The sequence below is a fragment of the Amia ocellicauda genome, chromosome 6, assembly GCF_036373705.1.
Source record: "Amia ocellicauda isolate fAmiCal2 chromosome 6, fAmiCal2.hap1, whole genome shotgun sequence".
Lineage (NCBI taxonomy): Eukaryota > Metazoa > Chordata > Actinopteri > Amiiformes > Amiidae > Amia > Amia ocellicauda.
Genome location: NC_089855.1, coordinates 40,856,756 through 40,880,951, shown reverse-complemented (window position 1 = coordinate 40,880,951; position 24,196 = coordinate 40,856,756). Strand labels below are relative to the sequence as shown.

Below are 24,196 nucleotides of genomic sequence, written 5' to 3'. Positions count from 1 at the left end.
CCACATTTTTACCATAAAAATATACCCCATAAGTAAAATACAGTAAGTTCTTCACTTCATGATTGAATAAATGGTACAGCCCCAAGAACTGCAGATGTGCACATCAGAGCAGGCACTGCAAAGCCTATGAGTGCTATGCCTCGGTTTGTTTCGAAAAAAACAAAAATCACAAAAATACAATAAATAGTTTTGTGATGTACATGTATTCTATAACAGTATTAGATATACATCCAGTGTTAGATCAGCATATTTTAAGATAATTATGAAGGAAAACTACCAACACTTCCCATTGTGTGTGTGCACCCACAATTGTGAAAAACAGGGACTCACGGTATCCCTAACAAATACAGGAAACTGAAATAATGGATAATGAAGGGGAGAGCTCTAAATATATGGAGTCTCGTGCTGGCTGTGGTCCTAAACTGAGCTCCTAGTATAACACCTGAAGACCTGCAGCTTCAAACTCACAAACTCTCAGATGCCAACAAGAAAACTAGACTTAAAATGAACCTGATATAAAACTAGTCCTGTTTAACAGCAAAACTCAAGAAAATTTAAGTAAACCAGCAATTAATCAAATAATTTGCTATGTATACATTTGACAAAAAATAAGCAGACTGTAATGAAGTGTGGCTAGTATAATGGCCATATACCATACTATACTACAGACCACACAGTGCTGGCTCCAGTCTATACTACTATACTATTCTGGGCTCTTATACTATTTACACTATAAGGTTGTTTGTACCAGTGAACTGCGAGTGTGAGGGGAAATAAGACAGTCCAGCCAATGAAAATGTTCTTACAGATAATATAGAATTTTATTATAATTATTGTGTTCATTCTTATTTACACAGATATGGTATAAAGTTACAAGCACATAAGCAACCCCTCCCTCCCATTTTCTTCCAGACACCCATCGACACAACCAGGGGCAACGAGAAAAGAACGCACAGAAATAAATACACAAACAAGCAGAGGATGATTTGCAAAGAAACACAACTTGGCAAAGCAACTGGTTGATGTGTGTGTGTGTGTGTGTGTGTGTGTGTGTGTGTGTGTGTGTGTGTGTGTGTGTGTGTGTGTGTGTGTGTGTGTGTGTGTGTGTGTGTGTGTGTGTGTGTGTGTGTGTGTGTGTGTGTGTGTGTGTGTGTGTGTGTGTGTGCTTTAATGTCAGTGTAGTCTGTAAGAACCTTAGAGGGGAAGGGTCTCTGTCTGCCTGGGTTCAATTCCCAACAAAGTTATACTAGCTTTACATCAGCATTGCATTATCAGACTAGTGCAGAGCTCAGGGCCACAGGCAGCGCAGACACACCCTTGTCTTCCCCTCTCCTCCATACTTCCTGTTGCCTGAGCAGTATTATGTACAGCAATGCCAAGCAACCAATCGAGTCCATATAAAATAAACACACTGCAGAGGGACTCACTGAATACATCTCCTACAGGAGCCTCTGCAGTTAAGAGACTGAAATCCTAATAATAATAATAATAATACAAAAATAATACAAAGCATATATCATACTTGAAAACTGGACACAAATGTAAAGAACAGAACCTAGTTTGAGTCCTCCACCTCCCCACACTGTCCAGAACTAGAATGGTCCGACTCCTGTTTAACTGTAGGTGGACTGACACCAGAAAGGCTGGACTGTGTTTGACCGGTTCTTTTCAAGTTTATCATGTTTTGGCAGCTCCACTGAAATGTAGTGCATGCGTGTGGGCATGCATGTGTGTGGGTGTATGTATGTATGTATGAATGAATGAATGAATGAATGAATGAATGCGTGTTTGCATCTGACAGATATGTGTGTGTGTGTGTGTGTGTTGGGGGTCAGCTTGCCAGGAAGCTTTAATGGAAAGTAGAGAAACCAAGTAACTCAAAAAAACAGTCTGTGCAGCAGGCGCTCTGTGGCCACCACCATGTCTCAGCTGCTGCATTCAGACTCAGTACCTGCTTAATTGGGATTCTGGCATCTCCAAAGTTGGTCTCTCAGACTCCAATCTGGGGATGGGGGGCACAGTGCCTTGCAGGTTTTTTTGCACCGGAGCGCTCACGCTCTCACACTCTCTCCGTTACTGTATTAACCAGGTTATGGTAGCTTGTGACATTACTCCCCAGCCATGAGAAAATAAATTCAATTAATCCAGTTACTCAGCTCAGTCAGAGCAGTGCCATGCCTGGGAGCTGGGGGGCTGGAACAAGAGCCAGGGGCCAGAAGCAGTTAACTTTAAAAGCACTTTAGGACTGACTGCTGCCTGTATAGAATAGACAGTATAATACATTGCATTGTGTATTGCATACCATAACAGTGTGTTGTGAATGATCTGTATTGTGTATTATATTTCACTGCATTGTAGCCTATAGTGTACAGGATTACTGCCTATTCCAGCCCAGTTCCCAGTGACTGGGTCTCCCTGCTCTCTCAGCTTCTCTATCGAGGCTGTTGCTGTGGGAACTGGACCCTGAGCCAGCCGCTTACCGGCCTACACACACCGGTACATCTAACTGAGGCCAAGGGGGCGGAACTGCGGGCACTGGCTGGGCTAGGCTGGGCTCAGTTCAGTTGCAGCCCAGCCCAGCCCATGTATAGATCTGTCTGAACCACCAGCACCCTTGATATCTTGGCAGTGTGGCTTAATGAAGCCAGTAGAGCTGAATCAGGCAGGGAGGAGCTCAAGGGGAATGAAAATCTGTAGACATTGTACTGTTCTATTCTATACAGTAATACCTTGTACTGTACAATACTGTATTATACTATACAGTACTTCACTGACCTATTCTGTACAATACAATACTGGGTTGTACTGTACTGAGCTACACTGTACTGTACCGCAACTGTAAAGTAATATTATACAGTGATGTACTAAACTGCAATATACTGAACTGTATTGTACTCCACTACACTGCACTGTGCAGTATCTTTCCAGGACCAGGGCTGATGACCCCTTGCTCAGATGGACTATGAGGCGAGTTTGGAGTTGCCGAGGGCGACGCTGCAGCATGCTCAGGGCGACAGCATCATTACCAGCATGGGGTTGACTGAGTGAGAGAGGGTGGGATATGGTGTGTGTGGGTGTGTGTGTGCGTTTCCCCGGGGGGGGGGGATTGTCTAGCCGTCGATGTCCCAGCTGAAGAGGTGGTGCTTCACCAGCATGTCCTGGACCCCCTCCTTAAGCGGCTTCTGCTCCTTCTCCTGAGACAGAGAGAGGACAGGAGTATTAAGGTCTGGTTTAAACAACCCCACACGCACACCAGTCCAGGCAGGAGGAAGGATGTGGTGCAGGGGTAAGAGTGCTGGGTGTGCAGGACTCTGCTGTGTACAGGGGGAGGTGCCATATGGTGCAGCCTGGTGAAGAAAACACTGACAACTCACTAGCACAACTCTCTATACATACAGACAGCAAAGACACCAGTGCAGCTATAGCTTACAGTCTATAGAGTCTAGTCCAGTCCCTATAGTCCCTGTGCAGTGCAGTGCAGTCCAGTCCAGTCCAGTCCCTATAGTCCTTGTGCAGTGCAGTCCAGTCCCTATAGTTCCTGTGCAGTGCAGTCCAGTCCCTATAGTCCCTGTACAGTCCAGTGCAGTGCAGTCAAGTTCATATAGTCCCTGTGCAGTCCAGTCTACTGCATTCGTGATAATAGCAGGAGCAATTGGCATATCAACATCATCACAACAGAGCTCTTCCTGTGGCTCAGGGTTGCGACTGACCAAGGGCTTCAGTTGCTACGCCAGCAGTGCCCACCCAGTGCCACTAGCCACCACCACCCAACCATCGCCATCATGACCACCAATCACCATGACAACGGCGCTAGGCAGCTGGCCTAAGCCATCATCATTACGGTTATGGCCCCTACCTACAGGTCCCAGCTAAAGAGGTGGTGTTTGACCAGCATGTCCACCACTCCCGATCGCATGAGCGGCGAGGTCTGGAGACGGACAGACACACAGATGGGTCAGTGCGAACTGTCATAATGACTGGACACACACACAGGTAGACACAGAGGCTGGACATACACGGACATAAGGAGAAAATCGCACAATCTTTCACAAAATCATGGAAAACATCAAATCTACATATCTAGTAGGTGTGGGGTATCCAGTACAGTACAGCTTAGTAAGGGTTTCCAGCCCTGCCCCTGGAGAGCTACAATACTCTCTCTCTCTTTCTCTCTCTCTCTCTCTCTCTCCAGGGGTAGGGATGGAGACCTCTGCTGTAAGGGTATACAGCCACCCACCTCCAAACCCTCTGTCCTCCCCCACTCACCTGTTTCTTATCAGCCAGCTCACAGTCCTGGGATAGACTGAAGGCGAATTTGGACAGAACCCTGGTAACAAAGACAAAAGAATCACACAAATAGATACACAAAGTTAGACTCTTAAATGAATAAAACTGGTTCAGATGCTGTTCTCTTATGGACCTCGAGAAGGCAGCAGAGAGGTGAGTGGGTTAGACTGTTTTATAATTGCATATTTTACTGCTGGTTTAAAGCCAAATGCCCCTCTCTCTCTCTCTCTCTCTCACTCTCTCACTTACAGATTACACTTCTATCTGTTCTGTACCTGTTCTCTCTGTCTCTCTCTAAGTGCATGCTGGGAGTGTGGGCAGGGTTGAGTGAGTGCGAGTTGCAGCTGGTCGGTGCGTGTCTGACTTTTTCTGTCTCGTTTTCCGATTCTTGGTTTATATCTACTGTTTACACGGTTTCTGTTTTTTGTTTTCCTGGTCTGTGGCCATTATGGCTGGTTCAAGGAGGCCTGATCCCCCGCATTTCCCCTCCGAAACCCTCAACTGCCATCATGGCGTTAAATTCCCCCCCGAGCTGTTTTGTCCCCTTGAAAAGTGTGTGCTGGCTTGAGGAGAGGTGGTGGGGTGTGCAAACATTAAGTCTGCCTCCCAAATGAGTGGTGCCATCGTGGTGTTTGCGTCAAGAACTGACTTAGCAGATAAGGTGGTTGAACACGGCGTCACCATCAATGACACGTTCACCCTGGTGTTGCCTTTAGCGGCGCCGGCCTGGAAAGTTACTCTTTACAATGTAAACTCTTTTTTCCATAACGAGGTGCTGGAGAGTAAACTCAGCCGCTATGGGAAGATCATGTCGGGCATGAGAAGGGTTCCGCTGGGGGAACCCCCTGCGGAGGCATATTGTTACATTCAGGAGGCCACATTTTTGCCACTTCAAATCGATGAAATGTTTTGGAGGGGCATGTACTTCAAAACTGCCAGGAGCAGGAAGTGGAGGAGGAGGAGGAGGAGGAGGAGGAGAAGGAAGCCGAGGGCAGGAAGTGGTGCTCTGGGCCCGGGGATGGAGTAGCAGTCGAGGGGGGCTGCCGACTCAGTGAGGCAGGGGCCCTGCTCTGACCGAGTCTCAATTAGCAGGGACTAGTGCAGATACGACCGCCGGTGCGCCAGGAATTGGGAGAGGAGTCAGTGAGGACGGGTAGGTGGATTCCAAGACGCTGGGGCCTAGTGCAGGTATGGGGGTACAGGGACCTGGGACTGGTGGTATTGAAATTGGACAAAAGATGTGCATAGACATAGAGTGTGGAGCAGGACCAAAAACCCACAGCTGTGCTGGGGCAGAGCACTCACTGGGCGCTGCGGGGGACGACACGTACGCGTCGGACAGTGAAGGGGGGGCGGGTACAGCAACAGACGCATCAGGCAGTTTCTGGACCACAGTAAGGGGAAGTGGAGCGTATTGGTGGAGGAGTTTTTCCCTGATATTAACTTGTTTATTTGTTCTGTATGGGCCCTGACGAGAAAAAGCACCTACACTATGGTGTTGACTGATAAGGAATAGAAGGGAGGAATAGAACTAGATGAAGTATCGCATGAGAAAGACCTAGGAGTCTATGTGGACTCCTCACTTTCTCCATCCAAACAGTGTAGGGAAGCAATAAAAAAGGCAAACAATGCTAGGGTATATTGTCAAAAGTGTAGAATTTAAAACAAGGGAAGTAATGTTAAGACTGTACAATGCACTAGTTAGACCTCATATCTGGAATACTGTGTACACTTCAACAAGGATATCGCTGCTCTAGAGACAGTTCAGAGGAGAGCAACCAGACTTATTCCAGGTCTGAAGGGAATGTCCTACTGAGACTGAGGGAACTGAACCTTTTCACCCTGGAACAGAGGAGACTATGTGAGGACTTGATCCAAGTCTTCAAAATCATGAAGGGCATCGACCACATCAAACCAGGAGCTTTTCCAGATCAGCAGGGACACACGGACCCGGGGACACACGGACCCGGGGACACAAATGGAAATTGAGCTACAAGGCATTCAAAATCGAAAACAGGAGACACTTCTTTACACAGAGAGTAGTCACAATCTGGAACAATGTGGTAGATGCTGAAAATTTGGGAACATTTAAAAATAGACTGGATAGGATCCTTGGATCACTTAGTTATTAATGGACACCAAACGAGCACAATGGGTCGAATGGCCTCCTCCCGTTTGTAAACTTTCTTATGTTCTTAAGGAGAGGTGGTGTCTGAAAACTGATATTGGGAAACTCCAGACAGACAAAATGTGTACAATAATAAATTACAATATTAAATTATGCAACAAGAAGTCACTTATGACAGCAAGTATCTTCAGAACTATAGCCTAATGAACTTAAATTGTCAGTGATTAAACTAGTACAAAGATCTGTCAAAGTTGATGAAGCCAAGTTGATGGGACACAAAACAAGGCTGCTGTACACCAATGAAAATGACAGCTTCACATGTCAGCCACATCATGACATTCCTTACGTAGACATCTACCTCCATCATCTGGCCAAACCTGTAAATTGCATTTTCCATCTTGAATGACGCAAGATGGTCCTGGGTTTGCACTCCTGTCTTACACTGTGGAGGAGGTGGTTGCTGGACGTCTACTTAAAAGGACGTCTACTGGAAGGCACAAAAGAAGGATTTTGTTGTGAGAAGCGTGGCCAGAGTAAGCTCCTCCACTGCTTGCGCTCAGCCTCAGGGCAGGAGCTGCGGGGGCCGGGGGAGATCTAGAAGAGGGCTGTGGAGTTTTACTTGCAGCTCTAAACCAGCAAACTGCAGGGGGCAGCACCAGGCACACAGCAGTTCTGTCAAGGGCTTCCACAGGTCCCCGTGAGGGAGCAGGCAGGGCTGGAGAGAGCGCACTCACTGAAGGACCTCTCTGCTGCCCTGGACAGCATGGGCTTTGGAAAGGCCCTCAGCATAGATGGTCTCCCAGTGGAGTTTACTAAGGGGTTCTGGCCTGTGCTGGGAGAGGACTTGCTGTCCATCCTGCAAGAGAGTCTGGCTCAAGGGAAACTGCCTTTCAGCTGCAGTAGAGCAGTCATTACGCTCCTGCCTAAGAAAGGGGACCTGTGTGACATCAAGAACTGGTGGCTGGTCGCTTTGCTGTGTGCTGACTTAAACCTGTACTCAAAAGCTCTGGCCACCAGACTGCGGGAGGTGATGCGGGCTGTCACGCACTCGGACCAGTCATACTGTGTCCCTGGCAGATCCATCTTTGATAATGTGTTTCTGATTTGGGATGTTTCAGACATCTCCAAGCTATTGGGTCTGTACACTGATTTGATTTTCCTGGATCAGGAAAAGGCATTTGACCGGGTTGAACACCAATATTTATAGCACACATTGGAGGCCTTTGGGTTCAGCCCTGGTTTTATAGCCATGGCTCGAGTGCTGTATAGCGACATTCAGAGTGTAGTGAAGGTTTACGGTGGGTTAAGTGCTCTTTTTCGTGTGGGTAGTGGCATACAGCAGGGCTGCTCGATGTCGGGGATGCTGTATTCCCTGGCCATTGAACCCCTGCTCCACAGGCTGTAGACAGCCAGCTGCCCCACACAGCACTGAGCCCCTTCCTACCATAGCCTGATGAAGGCCTGGCAGCTGCTGGGAGTGAAGAGAGCAGAAGGGCCCCCCTCCCTGTACTGGCTGCTGCAGGAGCCTCTAGTCCACAACCTCCGCCTGGACATTGCCCGCATCCTCCACAGTGTCCCCCGCCTGCTGATCACCACGGGCATCACCCAGCTGTGCCACCTGCTGGACATTCCGGGGCGGTGCTGGAAGGGGTTGCAGCACTGGGCCTGCGCTCCCTGCGCTGTGTTGAGAGGCTGCTGGCACACCTCCGCTTTGTGCTACTTGAGCAGGATACAATCATACTGGGAGAACTGTAAGAGGGGTGCGAGCTCCCGGACGCACAGGACCCTTTCCCCACTCAGCTGGTCACCCCCAACATCACAGTGACTGCCACCCCAGGGTCCCTGCTCTCCCGGAGGGGCCTGTGGGATGTCATTTGACTTGTAGCAACAGGTAAGGGCCTATACAGAGCATGTGTACAGTCCCAACATCAGGCCTTACTCTCCACAATTCCTGACACTCCCTGGCGAGCCTGGCTGGGGGTAGGGGTGGACACGCAGCCCTGCTGGAGGGTTTTGTACAAGCCATCATTAAATAAGAGAGCTGGTGATCTGCAGTGGAGGTGTTGCACACCATCATTGCAATTCATTCCTTTGTGTCGCTTCTTAATCCCAGTGTTGGTGATGAATGTCCCTCCTGCCAATGTTGGGAAACCGTTTTTCATTGTTTTAGTGAGTGTGCATGTATCACCCCTCTTTTTACTGTTTTAACAAGTTTGTTTGAGGATTTTAACCTGGTTTTTAGTGCTTTTGTTTTTATTTTTGGTACAATGTACATGAACTGCACAAAATATGTTGCTCAACTGTCCAACTTCCTGCTTGGCCAAGAACAGTGGCCATATATTTAAGTCAGAAGAACAAGATTGAGGGCAGCGCCAGTGATAATGTTTTATGGTTGTTTTACTGCCAGGTGAAGTGCAGGATCACAGTTGATTTTAATTATTACACACTGATGCATAACCTTAGAATGTTTGAAGTGTTGTCAAGATGTTCTGTAGTTGATTGCAAACTTGTTTTTAATCTGTAGAGATCTATAATGGGGGGGGGGAAATCAAATTTTGATGGAGGATAATTGATTTATTGTTTTTTCAATTAACTGCTAATAAAGTGCAGTTAAATGTCATAGTCTCTCTCTCTCACCTGAGCTCACACTTGATCTGGACCCAGCCTGGGCTGCGCAGGAAGGACCAGGGCAGGTACCACTTCTCCACAGCCGGCACACTGGAGCATAGCACCTCCAGCCACAGATGCAGTACCTGCTCACTGAAGGAGGGGGCAAAGAAAGGGTTATTAACATTGCCTGTGCCTCTCTGTGTACTTCTGGGCTCTCCTTATCCGTCAATTTCTGTCAGGTGCTCGTCTGGTATTCTCTCTACCACGATTCGCACATGCTACTCCACAGCTCCGCTCCCTACTCAGGCTCCCGATACCGGCACGCATTCAGTTCAAGACACTGACCCTCAACTACTGCTGTCTCGACCACATTGCACCGAGTTACCTTCAGATCCTCGTCTCCATAAATCCCCTCCAGACCGCTGCGGTCTTCCGGGACCAGAAGACCAACCCTGCCTCCTCTCCACTCCCCTCCCTCCAGAGCCCACTCCTTTTCATCCCTGGGCCCTAATAGCGCTTTTCCACCGACAAGGAGCCGGTGCTAGTTCGGAGCCGGTGCCTAATTTGGGACCATTTTTTGCTTTTCCACCACAAAAGAATTTTTTCTGGCACCAAAAACTTGCTGGACTGGAACCTAAGAACCAGTGACGTCAGGAGCCGGGGGGCGGGTAAAGTCATCTCCACAAAAAGTTATTTGCCGGAGTGCAGCCACCATGTTTAAAATGCCAGCAGAGACGCGAGTAGTGAGGAGTTTTGATTAAAAATGAGCGAAATCAGCAGCGAACTGCGGTCTGCCGAGGAGAGACACTACAATAACAATATGGGCTCACCAGGTCAATAACTAGTTAGGAGTGTCAAATGGCAGCAATGAGAGACGACTGAGCGCAGCATCCGTGACAGGAAAGACGTGTTACAGCGATATTATGATGATGAGAGTTAATGCGACGATATAGATTGGATAGAAATGTTGTTTGTTAATGAACTGGTCCGGTGTGACGCCGAATCCAGCGCCCCTACAAGTCATGTGTCCCGGGTTGGTTTGCGCATGATTAATAATATATGAATAAATTAATTTTCTTAGCACAGGGCAAATTACACAAAACATATGTATTGTACAGTAAGAGAAGATCAAATACACAATAAGATCTGTTACAGTCATGCACTTTGTGCTCACACGCCAGCAGTGCTGACAATGGATTATTATTATTATTATTATTATTATTATTATTATTATTGTGTATTTGTTAGCAGACACTCTTATCCAGGGCGACTTTCAAAACATAAGAGCATTGCTGCGTGTCTGGCAACAGGGACAATGCAACAGTGATTTGGGACCATCATCCCAGACTTCATCAATAAGCACAATTTACCATCAAACCATTAACATCAACTGAGATCGTCCGACAGTTTATTGATCTGGCCGCGACTGGGCCGCAAATACCCCAAAACAGCCGCATTCATAATCAATAGGCTAGCCTATAGTCAATTGTTTTTTTAAATAAGAATAAAAGTAAAAATACGCCACAAAATGAATGAAAATGTATCCACTCATACAAAGTATATTCATAATGAACTGTGTGCGCGGTGACGAATGCATGTTAACTCTAACTTTGTATTTTATTCAATACAGTAAAAGTGTCTGAAATAGCGAATCGGTGTAAATCCCTTAATGCATAAAAAAAAAATCAATACAAATAAAAGGCTGAGTCATCTTAGCACATTCGTATAGTTGTATTTTCGTTTCTGCTCGTCTACATGTGATCTCGCGTTTTTTGTTTTGCTTTTTACAATGCATCTGTGCTGTGTGTAGACGCGGAATGAGATTGATTGCGATGTTAAATAGGGTTTAAAGACGCAGTCGCCTCGGTGCTGATTATTATTGCTGTGTTTCTCCACTTCTACTCCACGCTTGGGAACGCCCACATCCAGCGACGTCAGCATTCGGTTCCAAAACCGGTGGAAAAGCGGGCCGGTTCGCAAAAAGATCAGCTGGTTCCCAGGCCGAGCACCGGCTCCGGCTCCAGCACCGGCTCCTTGTCGGTGGAAAAGTGCTATAAGTGGTGTAACGACCTTCCCACTGAAGTCAAAATAGCAGAGTCCCTGACCTCCTTCTGGCGATTACTCAAGACGCATCTTTTCAGACTTTACTTGTAATTTAGTCATTCATTCTCCTGTAAGATTGCACTTGTCATACTCCTGCCTTTGCATTAATAGCACTTGTATTGCTTATTTTGATATCCCCTATGCTCCCTTTCCCTTAGCTCTTAACTTTGACTTAACATCTTGTATGCACGTATCAGCTTTTACAATCTAGGATGCAAGACCTCATATTGTTTACTGTATATCTCATATAAACTTCTGTAAATTGGAATTTGTAAAATGTATTATGCCTTGAATTCCACTATATTATTGCACTTTGTATTGTGCTTATATTTTGTAAGTCGCCCTGGACAAGGGCGTCTGCTAAGAAACAAATAATAATACTCACTTCAGTCCCACGCAGATCAGGGAGCGAAACTTGACATCCATCTGAGCATGAGCGGAATCATGGGACATATTGACCGCCTGGACCGCCTGAGAGTGTGACAGTGGAACAGAGGACAGACGACAGACAGATAATAGGAATGAACACCTATTTTCTGTGTCCAGTTTTTCCTCTGCTGGTCACCATCACTCTCCAAGCCAAGCACAGCCCCCCATGGACAAGATGCCAGGCCACCACAGAACAGAACAGATCCCTGTGGTAACTCTCTCTCTCACACACACACACACACACACACACCTCTCTCATGGACAGGTGTACTCACTCTGTACAGGAGCTCCTCTGGGGTCAGAACTTTCCCATCCTCATCCAGTCTGAAAGAACAGAGCAAAGCAAATGTTAGTCAGCAGACCCACCCACTTCTGCACCATCAACACCATTGCGGGCGAGTCATTACACATGTTAAACAATGCGAGAGACAGAGAGACAGAGGCCTCACCTATAGGTCTTACAGAGGACAAGTCGGGAATACACAGAGTTGAAGTCTCTTTCTACTTCTCTGCTAGCAGCCTGGAGGGAGACAGAGAGAGGCAGATTGAAACTGAGTGTGTATTGTCTTTGCGCATCAGTCAATGTCTCATACAGTCAGTCTCTCTGTGGGCTTGGGCACACGTGTGAGTGGCTGTGCATGCTGTACCTCCTCTATGAAGAGCCAGGGGTGGCAGGGCCCCCCCAGGATGGAGGGCTTCTTCAGGCCGTGCTGGAAGATGGCTTTCAGAGCCGGACACAGCGTCCCGCGCACCAGATCCGTCACTGCCTCCGTCACCGAGTCGTCCCCTGCCAGAGAATACTGCGGACACAGCACTGTCACACACTGGACTGCACCGACACACACACATACAGTGAGGGAAAAAAGTATTTGATCCCCTGCTGATTTTGTACGTTTGCCCACTGACAAAGAAATGATCAGTCTATAATTTTAATGGTAGGTGTATTTTAGCAGTGAGAGACAGAATAACAACAAAAAAAAATCCAGAAAAATGCATTTCAAAAAAGTTATAAATTGATTTGCATGTTAATGAGGGAAATAAGTATTTGACCCCTTCGACTAAGTACTTAGTGGCAAAATCCTTGTTGGCAATCAGAGGTCAGACGTTTCTTGTAGTTGGCCACCAGGTTTGCACACATCTCAGGAGGGATTTTGTCCCACTCCTCTTTGCAGATCCTCTCCAAGTCATTATGGTTTCGAGGCTGACGTTTGGCAACTCAAAACTTCAGCTCCCTCCACAGATTTTCTATGGGATTAAGGTCTGGAGACTGGCTAGGCCACTCCAGGACCTTAATGTGCTTCTTCTTGAGCCACTCCTTTGTTGCCTTGGCTGTGTGTTTTGGGTCATTGTCATGCTGGAATACCCATCCACGACCCATTTTCAATGCCCTGGCTGAGGGAAGGAGGTTCTCACCCAAGATTTGACGGTACATGGCCCCGTCCATCGTCTCTTTGATGCGGTGCAGTTGTCCTGTCCCCTTAGCAGAAAAACACCCCCAAAGCATAATGTTTCCACCTCCATGTTTGACGGTGGGGATGGTGTTCATGGGGTCATTCCTCCTCCTCCAAACACGGCAAGTTGAGTTGATGCCAAAGAGCTCTATTTTGGTTTCATCTGACCACAACACTTTTACCCAGTTCTCCTCTGAATCATTCAGATGTTCATTGGCAAACTTCAGACGGGCCTGTACATGTGCTTTCTTGAGCAGGGGGACCTTGCGGGCGCTGCAGGATTTCAGTCCTTCACGGTGTAGTGTGTTACCAATTGTTTTCTTGGTGACTATGGTCCCAGCTGCCTTGAGATCATTAACAAGATCCTCCCGTGTAGTTCGGGGGTGATTCCTCACCATTCTCATGATCATTGAAACTCCACGAGGTGAGATCTTGCATGGAGCCCCAGACCAAGGGAGACTGACAGTTATTTTGTGTTTCTTCCATTTGTGAATAATCGCACCAACTGTTGTCACCTTCTCACCAAGCTGCTTGGCGATGGTCTTGTAGCCCATTCCAGCCTTGTGTAGGTCTACAATCTTGTCCCTGACATCCTTGGACAGCTCTTTGGTCTTGGTCATGGTGGAGAGTTTGGAATCTGATTGATTGATTGCTTCTGTGGACAGGTGTCTTTTATACAGGTAACGAGCTGAGATTAGGAGCACTCTCTTAAAGGGAGTGCTCCTAATCTCAGCTCGTTACCTGTATAAAAGACACCTGGGAGCCAGAAACCTTGCTGATTGATAGGGGATCAAATACTTATTTCCCTCATTAACATGCAAATCAATGTATAACTTTTTTGACATGCGTTTTTCAGGATTTTTTTGTTGTTATTCTGTCTCTCACTGTTAAAATACACCTACCATTAAAATGATAGACTGATCATTTCTTTGTCAGTGGGCAAACGTACAAAATCAGCAGGGGATCAAATACTTTTTTCCCTCACTGTACTTTGGACTATACTGAAAACACTGTAATACACTGACCCATACTGCAATTGAATCCATGCCGTACTGCGTGGGGCTGCAACAGTCTACTCAAACCACGATCATAGCTCACCTCTTTACTGCGCTCATCCAAAACCTCCACAAATTTCGCAGGAAACCACCCTGGAGAGAAGAAGATATGAGAGAGGAAGAGGGAGATGTTATTCCAAAACTTAGTCGTTTCCAGATAAACTTTGTGTTGTGTAGATGTTGGTGATGGGAGCAGTGGCAAAAACCATTGCACAGGGCAGCCCAGGGAGGGGTGTCTGCAGATTGGCAGTGTGGAGACAGTATGGCAATAAGCACTGCACCCCCCTGCCCCTCCTCACCTCGCAGGCCATTGAGCTCTCCCACCCAGCAGTGTTCGTCTTTCTGAGAGACAATCTGAAACACAAGAAAGACATGACATCACCAGAGACACAGAGAAAGACACACAGAGAGACAACTTCCCCCAGCTCAGCACAGAGTGGGGCAGGAGGAGCACAGAGGCTGTACAGCATAGCCTGCCACAGAGCCAGAGAACAACACAACCATGTCTCTTAATCATCACCAACAACACAGCACATTAGCCCTTTAAATTTCTGTACGTACACGTAAAGAATTGTACACTCGTAAAATCTGTAAAACTTAACATATTATTGTATTGATTCTATTCTCTTGACTATCTGTAAATGCTCTGGCAACACTGGTGTAAACTCGTCATGCCAAGCTCACTTTCAAATTCAATTTGAGACACAGACAGATGGTAGATTGAGGGATATTTAAGGAGTGACATGTAAAACCTGCTGGAGTGGGGACCAGGGCTAGAGACCGCTGCTTTATCTACTATTAAAAAAACACCACCCCCCATGCAACCCTACTCTTCATGGCGTCTCACCGTGATTATGTCATTCTTGCGGAAGCCCAGCTCATCGTCATCATGACGCTCGAAGTCCAGCAGAGCTCGGGCCCGTCTCCGCCGGCAACGAGATACCAGGACAAAGTTCTCATGGTCCTTCTGGTGGCTCTCCATGGAGTAATCTGGAGTGAGATCCTGAGAGAGAGAAGGAAGGGAAAGTGACAGAGCAAAAGAGCGAAGATTTTATTATCCATAGTCAATATTTATTTTGCTACACTGCCATGCCCCTCCCCCTCTCTCCTTTTTGTCTTTCCCTCCATTCTACCCATCTCCCCGTCTCTCCCTTCTCCCTCTCTCACAGTGGTGCAGTGCCGGGGGTCCAGGCAGTGGAAGTGCTGTGCCAGACGGGCAATGGCGTCCCGAAGCGCTGCCACCAGCTCTGTCTGCCGCACGTTCTTGGCCTTGAGTGCCGCAGCCGCCTCCTCGTCACCAAACAGCAGGGAGGACAGGGCCGAGCGGCGGCGTGGGCCCTGCCGCCGGACCACCTGGTGGGAAGCAGCGGACGGCACGCAGAATTAATACAGAGACACAGGGACTCTAACTCAAACACTGGCTATTAGTATATAGGGGAAAGACGCACACAGGTTTTTAGTACAGGCGAGACACAAATACACAGGCTATTGCCAAATGAAACGCACACAAAAGGAACACAAAAACACAATCTTGCCTCCCCCCACCCCCCCAAAACCCTATGCCTTTTGCTCTGACCTTGCCCAGGGAGGGGCTCAAGGCAGGGGGGTGTGTGTTGCTGAGCTGGGCCTGCTGTTCCGCCAGCAGGTAGGCCATGTGTTTGCGCCGCTGGGCCTCCAGGGCCTGGGGGCACAGGGACCCCTCCAATGCAGCCGCCTCCTCCAGCACACGCCGCCCGTCGCCCAGCTGCCCTGGCAGGTCCGACAGGGTGTTGAAGATGGAGGCCGAGTTCTCAGAGGACACCAGTTCCTCCTCCTGGGGGGGGGGGGGGGGGGGGGGGGAGTAAGAGAGAGCATAGAGAAGGTGAGTTAAAGTAAGAGAGAGAGAGAGAGAGAGAGAGAGTGGGGGGGGGGGGGAGAGACTCACAGATGGACAGGGACAGACATGCAGGAGCACAGAGCAGTGCAGGGGACCACAGAGAGTGGATTACCTTGATCTTGAGCATGCCCAGTGTGACCTGGAATAGCACGATTGAGCCGTGGTAGAACAGCAGGTCCCAGAGGCGCAGCAGCAGTGGCACGCTCACCACACTGGCGAAGGCGGTCAGAAACCAGTGCAGTGTGATCAGAGACAGCTCTGAGAGGGAGGCGGGAAAGAGAGGGTACACTTACTGACTGGAGACGGACGGACAGACAGACACTCTCTCTCATGCCCCTGCAGCAGACTGAGGCCCTTGCCGCCGTTCTCCCCACCCCCTCTCACCAATGTCGTGCTCCTGTAGCAGGCGGTCCAACCGGGGCAAGTGCTGGACAATAAGCTGGCGCAGCACTCTTTGGTCAGTCTGGACACCCAGCAGAGTGGAGGTGAAGTAGGAGGGGGGCAGCAGCTCCTCAATCAGGGAGCACATCATCCACAGGCAGTCCTCCTCCTCCAGGAACAGCAGCAGGCAGGACACCACCTGAGAGAGGGAGGAGGGAAGGTGGACACCAGGTGAACTCTTAGCTTACAAAGCAAAAGTAGTATTCTGTGAGAAGCAATATTGGGTCTGTGGGCCTCCCCTCTTCCCATCCCCTCCCCTCCCCTCCCCACCTTCTGCCCCACCTGCCTCTTACCCCCCACCCCTTACCTGCCCCATATTCACTACTCTCCCCCTACTTTCTGCTGCCCCTCCTCCCCAGTCCCTCCTTCCAAACCACCCCACTCACCATGCCGGTGCCCTGGCAGTAGCCAATATCGGGGTACAACCAGGCCAGCGCCCTCAGAACTCTACGCAGCCGAGGCACCCCCACACTGCCCGCACTGCAGAAACACGCATTACTGGGCATGGTGCGCAGCAGGTCCTTCTCTATCTGAGAGAGAGAGAGAGGGGGGGGAGGGAGAGAGAGATCTTGTTAACGCTATTTGCTTAGATCTCTGTTATAAAGTTGTTGCAGAGACACGCACAGGGACACACAGGGACACATGGAGACAGTCCAGTCACCTGTTTGGCTGCGGTAGTGTCTTCGTTGGAGCTGTTCTTCACGATCTCTCTGTAGGAGATCTCAGACGTGCGCTTCTTCTGCAGAGCACCAGACAGACGCATCCACAGCTAGGGGAAGAGACAGAGAGGGAGTCAGTCCCTATTCATGGACAGTATAGTAGCTGTGCGTTTGATACTGCCCCAGTGCACTGGGGGACAGAGAGCGAGGGAGAATGGTTACAGTTCATAGACTGTAAACACTAAATTCTCTCAGCCAGCACTCTGTCAGCCACAGTCTCTCTCTCAATTTAATACAATTAAAAACAAAAAAAACAAGACTAAGTTACATTAGTGTTGCCAAAAACTTTTTTAGCCAAGTAAATAAATGGACAATACATATAATTAATCAGAGCCATAATGCCAAACCCCCTAACCCAAGTCTGACCTGAGGCCTCATGCTGTGTGGGATGCCCCCCAGCACGAGGGCAGCGACCCGGTCAGAGCGGGGCAGGCAGGGGGCGATGTGCTCCCAGGTCAGGTCCCCCACAGCATGGTTGTGGGTGAACTCCAAGTGGGCCTGCCAGCGCAGCCGCTGCTGCGGGTCCTCCGCCAGCACCCCTCCCCCAGTGACGCGGCCCGGGTCTGAGAGAGGGGGAAGGGGGAGCATCTTAATGCAGGGTCACAGACAGATGGACACAAATAGACAATGATGGACAGACACACACCTTCATTGTCGATCCGGAAACCAAACTCATCATATTGGATCTCTGGATCATCTGAATCCTAAGATACAGAGACAGAAGGAGGCGTTTATTTAGCACTAAGTAAACTAAGCTGCGATACTTAACACTATACGAGTACACACACACACATGCACCGTCACTCTCCTCTGCTGTGTGTTACCTGGTTGATGCTGCCCAAGATGTCCTGTGGCCACATGCTGGGGGTGAGGGCAGAGAACGGGCCACCAGGGCTGGGGGTGAAGTTCCCTGGAGAGACCGATAGAAAAGTGTGTGTGGAATCAAAGAACAGAGACAGATTGTGGGTTTAGATGCCACAGCCACAGACACACCAGAATTTAGATGCCATGACCACACAGACACAGTGGAGTTTAGATGCCACAACCACTAGGGATGGGTCAGTATACTGCTTTTTTTATGGTTAAGCACGGTTTAGATACATTACAGTATAGATACAATTCCTCATGTGCTGCACAGCAATTACCTAAATTACAGTATACATGGTATATGACCTTTCTGTGATATGAGCCCTACTGCTAGTCCTGCATTGCTTTGAAACATAAATGAACTGATAACTCACTGTTGACACAGGCCATGCATTCATAGTACTCATCTTGCTCAGTTATTGAACCACCTCCCTTGCACATACCTTCATGTTAATCCTCACCACAAGTTTGTGTTGCAAGTGTTATACTGTTGGCAAATAGCAATGTCTACTTACAAACAAAGCAATGATCATTCAAGTCTTGGCGAATTGCCGGATGGATATTTTTTCCAACCTGCAGAACATATTATCTATAGGCCTGCTGCATGAAAGAGTTTTGGATGCGAGAAAAAAGGTGGTCTAGTGCTTGAATATGGAGTTCCACGTTGTAGACGCTGCAGAAGACAGGATTGTACTCGTGGTGGATACATATCAAAACTTTTAACACACTTCAGGGACCATCACCTAGTAATTTATGCAGACATCTGAAAAGTAACAGATAGATGTACTGCTTGCTGTTACCTGCTTTGCACAGATCATTAAAATATGAAACCTGGTAAAACTAAAACGCAACACTCACCTTGATAGATAGATGGCATAGCAGTTTAGAACAATGTTGTTATTTTAAAAAACGTTCAACTTCAAAGAAAATCTATTAGCCTGTTTAGCACAAATTGTTCTGGAAACAAAGTGTGGTATACCTTTACAATCTTCTGTGCTAGTGCTTTTAATGCATCTATATTAGTGTTTTAAACAGTATAACCAATTTCCTAATTCTGTTTACCACCAAATAAACTATACTTAAATGTTTTATACATTGTTGTTTGTACATTGTACAGCTCCTAAAATAAAAAAAGTCAAGCCCTGCAGCAGCATTCTTTTGAGCAAAGAGTACATTTTTATACTAACTAGGGCTGCCTGCTATGGATGTTTATTTCTGCTGTCACTCCCTGCCTCTAAAGTTGTACGAATAAAACCAGCTCCATAGTATGTTAAAGGTTGAGCATATTATTTTATGTTCCAAAATAAAGTAGACGTATAGAGAATTAAATTGCATTATGTATACAATGATAATAAGGTTACCATGGTATTTTTCCTTAAGGGTATCATACTGTGGAAATCTGTATATCATCCCATCCCTAACAAACACACCGATATTGCAGGGTTTAGACACCACGACCACACCAGGACAGCATGGTTTAGACACCGCATCCACATAGACACACAGCACAGAGGGCACCCTACCTGACATGCTAAGGGCTGTGGGGGGTGGGGGGTGGGGGGTGGTTCAGGTGACTGAGGGCAGGAGCTCCAAAGGTTCTGCAACAACAACAGGAAACACACTAGGTTAGCCAATCCCACTATAACGGTTCTAGAATTACACTGAGTTTGCCATCACAACAGTAATTATTAAGCAATAGAATTATTGTGGAATTACACTTTCAGGAAGGTTTATTAACTTTATTCTGACATTTCACCATCAGACATTATATAAGTATTATTATTATTATTATTATTTTTTTTTTATTTCTTGGCAGACGCCCTTATCCAGGGCGACTTACAACATAAGTGCAAAAATACAGAGAAGTACAAGGCATCAATCATTACAAATTCAACTTAGCTAAAACATAGCAATTCAAAATAATACATTTTACAAATTCCAATTACAATTTACACAAGTACAGTTAGAGACTTCCTACATCCTGGGCGGTGAAAGCTAAGTGCTGTCAAGATGTAGGGTTACAGACTAGGGCTACGGGAAAGGGAGCAAGGATCTTATAGATCTTATAGATTATAGATCTTAATCAGACATTTCAATAATTCTACAATGTAGGTTATTACACAATATTATAATTAATCTGGAAAAACCTATGGGGAATTATATTACCAACCATTGTGAATTATAATTACATTATCAGTCATCACAAATTATTATTAATATAATTATTATTATAATCGTATTCTAAATGTAACATAACATTACAGCAGAGTCTCCAGCCTTGGTCCTGGAGAGCTACGGTACAGCAGGGGTCTCTGGGATCAGGGCTGGGTGAGAGGTGTCTCAGTTTGTTTGTACAGTGATCCACACCTTCGACACTCCAGCACAGATCCTACCCCCCCCCCCACCTCTGTTTTCTTTAGCAAGTCCCCCCCATCCCCCCCCTCTCTCTGATGCACAAAAGGAGAGAGGCTAACTGGCTGTTGCACTGACACCCTGACCGAGACAGACGAACAGGGATCCCAAGTACCCTTAACCAGCTGACAGGTGCACAGGCTGACTTGGTGGCACACTGACTGACCAGCCAGGGCTCAGCACATGCTTACCTTCAAGCACACCAATTCCCCAGATCACCCCTGCTGCAGTCTGTACTTTCTCTACTCCCTTTCCCTCTCTGTCAGCTGTGACTCACTGCTGGCCCTCTCCTCCTCTTCACTCACGTCACTCTTACGCAGGTTTGGGATCCGACTGTACAGCCCGCCTGAATACTGAGCAGCTTTGTACTGCACAGTACAGCACTGTAGTGTAGTGTAGTGTTCAGCACAGCATAGTGCAGTATAGTACAGTAGTGATGTACAGTGTAGTTTAGTGCATTGTGGAGTAAAATGTAGTACAATGTAATACAACATGGCAGAGTACAGTGTAGTGCAGAGCATGGGACACTGACTGTGACTGCGACAGTGACTGGCTGCCTGACAGACTCGTCAAGCGCCTGGCACACAGAGCTACTGACAGACTGGCATACTGCCCTGGCACACGTGTTGGTACACTGAGGGACTGGCACACTGGCAGGCTAACTGGCACAGATTAAGCGCGTGGCTTACAGCTCGTCAAAGAGTAGAAGGCCAAATTGTTGCAGCCCGAGTATGAAAGCAGCGAAACACGTAGATTTAATCTTTGCGTAGTCGTAATATCATCAATAATACAATAAAGAGACGAAGGGAGTGAAAGAGTTAATCTCGAAGAGGAAAACGTCACCGTCCTGCGGTTTTGCGTCATAAAGCCGGGTCATGTCCCTTGCAAAGAGCCTGTAGTGCCCGACTCACACACACCCAGTCGCTCACCGCGAACATATGGTACCCGCACGAACACACACCCACCCACGGAGTAAGGCTATGGATTTAGTCATGTATTGAACATACAGCACCTCTGGTTATATATATTAAATTTAACCACCTTTGGAAAATAATTGATCAGCCAAACACATTATTCTTCAATTATCATCATTATTATTGATTAGGTTGTACTCAACACGTTTTGCGCGTGGAACTGCACGTCAAAACATCACAACTGATCCATTAATTACGTTGATTAATTCATACACACATGCATCCATTCAATCATAACTTCTACGTAATATGACAGTAACGTGTGGCATTGATATTACAGTGTACCAATTGTAAAAAATTAGGGTTTGGCTTAGAGTGTAAAATGACGACAGTGTGACAGCATACCTACGTACGGCAGGTGGAGAACAGAACACACGAACATCAACATTTACGATTATTGTAACAGCTTTTACTGCTACTGTTATTATTGTTGTTAATAATACTAATACATAATATCCCATTCCTTGGTAGAACACATAGATATATAGATCGTACACTTAATCTAACTTTCTACATGTATACATTCAACTGAGTGAGAGACAAGACAGCGTGTATGAATAATAAGAGCAATAATAAACGATTTCAGACCAGCGGTAAGCAGAGTAAACAGACCTCACAGTCGCCGTGTCTCTCCCGGTCTGCCAGCTTCCATTCCAGGCGTCCTCCGCTAGAATGGTACGGGGCGAACCACAGCTCAGCACAACCCTTATTGTGTGCGATTAAGCTCTATCCAGTCTGTAATGGAGGTCAGTTCCTGTCTTCCAACCTGTCTCCTTCTCCAGAGTCTGTGGTAAACGTGGACACCTGTTCTCTCTCTTGCCGTCTCTGTGTTGGTGTGTGTTGTGGTGGTATCCCTGCGCCACTCTCTCCTTACGCCCTTCCCCTACCCAGGAAGATGTCCCAGCTCCCGGAACCGCATCCCTGTTCACGTACTTCCAACAGGACCTCGGATCCCTCCGCCGCCGCGAAGCGTGACCAAGTCGCGGATGCATTCTGGGGCCGCGTCGCAGGTGCTAACGTCAGTCGCATGTACATTATTATTATTATTATTATTATTATTATTATTATTATTATAGGCCTGCATTATTATTATTATTATTATTATTATTATTATTATTATTATTATTATTATTATTATTATTAGTAGTAGTAGTAGTACTAGTAATAATATTAGTAGTTGATTTATAATCAAAATAATAATACATTAAGCCACCACTGAAAGTTTGATTTTATCGTGTAGTCAAACTTTTTTATTAAAATGTTTAAAACGAACACTTCTATGAAAATATAGATACATGGGAGAGTATGTGTGTAGGTGTATGGTGCTTGTTTGGCAGGATTTGTGTGTATGTATGTGCTATTTATATGGGAAAGGTGTGCAGGTATGTGTCACTTGTCCATGTGAGTAAAGTATGTTGCTGGTTTAACAGTGAGCTGCTGCACTGTTATTTATTATGATGTGTGTCTGTTATATGTTTTTGGTGTATAATTGTGCCACAATGTAAGCTGAAAACAAATTTCCATTTTATGTTACAATTGAATGGACAATAAAGTTTTATTATTTATTAGTACCTTGGGCATGGTAGTAATTTGTGGTGTTTTAGTCCACTAGGAAGAGTTGGAAGTCAGTTTATTTTTCCTGAACCCTTCAGTATGGATGTAAATGCAGTGAAGTGTGACAGTATTACAGGTTTCCAGTGACGGCAGTGGAAACAGAGATAAGGACCTTGAACTGAGAGAGCAGCAGTGACTTACAGTGTTTAAACCTGCTGTATAGTTGACACTGCTGTATGTGCATTAAAGGCATCAGAAAAATATATAATAATAGTTTTCTGATGCCTTTTGCAAAGTATCCAATCTGCTTCTAAAAACATAAGTATTATTCACCTATTTTCACACAAATTCTAGATTCATTCAACTGTTTTTGCTAAACCCAACCCAGCAGTTCTCTTCATAAAGCTAATTTTCATGAATGGCAGCCCATGTGTTCATGTAGAAAGCACTGCCATGCAATACACCAAACTCCAATCAATACAACTCAACACTATTAACACACTGTCTTCAATGTGCAAACACTATTACGCTTAATTGTTCAATGAGCACAGGGTTTTCTTTGTGCAGCCGTCAACCACCATGGTGTCCTTGACCACCATGCCACCCTTGGCCCATATAACACAGGCCATCTGCTCACCTTCCTTGATGATCCACAGGATGCTCTGTTCCAACAGGAGCAAAGGTAGCCAGGGTGGCCAGAGCAGCCATATTACATTGTCATTTGTCAGTTTCCACCGTGCTGCTCTGGTCTATATGACAACCCAACAGTCTCGAATCTGTTTCTTCCTCCCTCCCTACTCACCATTCCTTAACCCCATAGTGTAGTTTGACCCAGGCCAGAGACAGGATGCTGAGGCCTAATTAGCTTTTCCTTTCTTTACCTACAATGTATGCTCTTACTTTAAGTATTTTCATTTAAACTACTTTATTCCCCAGATTTTTTTTTGATCTTCTGGTAGGCCTATATTGTTTGTTTGCTACACTTTAGCATACTCTCTAACACAGTTTATACAGATTACAGTATCATGCTTCTGCAAAGTGCAAGATTTATACTGGTAATTCTGAAAAAGCATTTTTAATAGTGTTTTTCATTGATCTCACATGTGCGCAATGGGTATTCAGTAGGGTCTATGTATTTGATGGCTTTTGGTGCCATTTGAAGGCAAAGTTTAATTTAGATGGAAGATAACATTTTTGAATAGAGTGTTCCAATTTTTCTGAGACGGTTAAGGTTTGGCCAGTACAGTGTGGGTTTTTGTTTTGAGAAAATGGACTATAACTTCAGGAAAC

At 46.5% G+C, this 24,196-nt stretch overlaps 1 protein-coding gene across 2 annotated transcripts; it reads right to left on the bottom strand.

Annotated features, from left to right (window-relative positions):
* Positions 1 to 797: 797 nt before the first annotated feature.
* Positions 798 to 22,248, bottom strand: sgsm3 (small G protein signaling modulator 3). Of its 2 annotated transcripts, XM_066707166.1 has the most exons (22): positions 21,965 to 22,248; positions 19,490 to 19,564; positions 17,924 to 18,009; positions 17,746 to 17,803; positions 17,466 to 17,662; positions 17,042 to 17,149; positions 16,767 to 16,910; positions 16,324 to 16,519; positions 16,052 to 16,197; positions 15,640 to 15,876; positions 15,231 to 15,416; positions 14,911 to 15,066; positions 14,363 to 14,417; positions 14,107 to 14,156; positions 12,205 to 12,357; positions 12,007 to 12,077; positions 11,833 to 11,881; positions 11,514 to 11,599; positions 9,053 to 9,175; positions 4,267 to 4,327; positions 3,857 to 3,928; positions 798 to 3,194 (listed from the first exon to the last, which is right to left on the bottom strand). In XM_066707166.1, the coding sequence occupies exons 2-21, from the start codon at positions 19,494 to 19,496 to the stop codon at positions 3,857 to 3,859; spliced, it is 2,241 nt and encodes a 746-aa protein (XP_066563263.1). In that variant the 5' UTR covers positions 19,497 to 19,564; positions 21,965 to 22,248; the 3' UTR covers positions 798 to 3,194. The 2 variants fall into 2 exon arrangements, with proteins under 2 accessions (XP_066563263.1, XP_066563262.1); XM_066707165.1 differs by lacking the exon at positions 3,857 to 3,928.
* Positions 22,249 to 24,196: the final 1,948 nt, after the last annotated feature.

Excerpts from the sequence above, each read along its gene's own strand:
- sgsm3 (XM_066707165.1), bottom strand. Across the intron at positions 17,663-17,745 it reads TTTCCGGATCGACAATGAAG|ACCCGGGCCGCGTCACTGGG; the intron begins GTGTGTGTCTGT and ends CCCCTCTCTCAG. Across the intron at positions 16,520-16,766 it reads ACTGCCAGGGCACCGGCATG|GTGGTGTCCTGCCTGCTGCT; the intron begins GTGAGTGGGGTG and ends TCCCTCTCTCAG.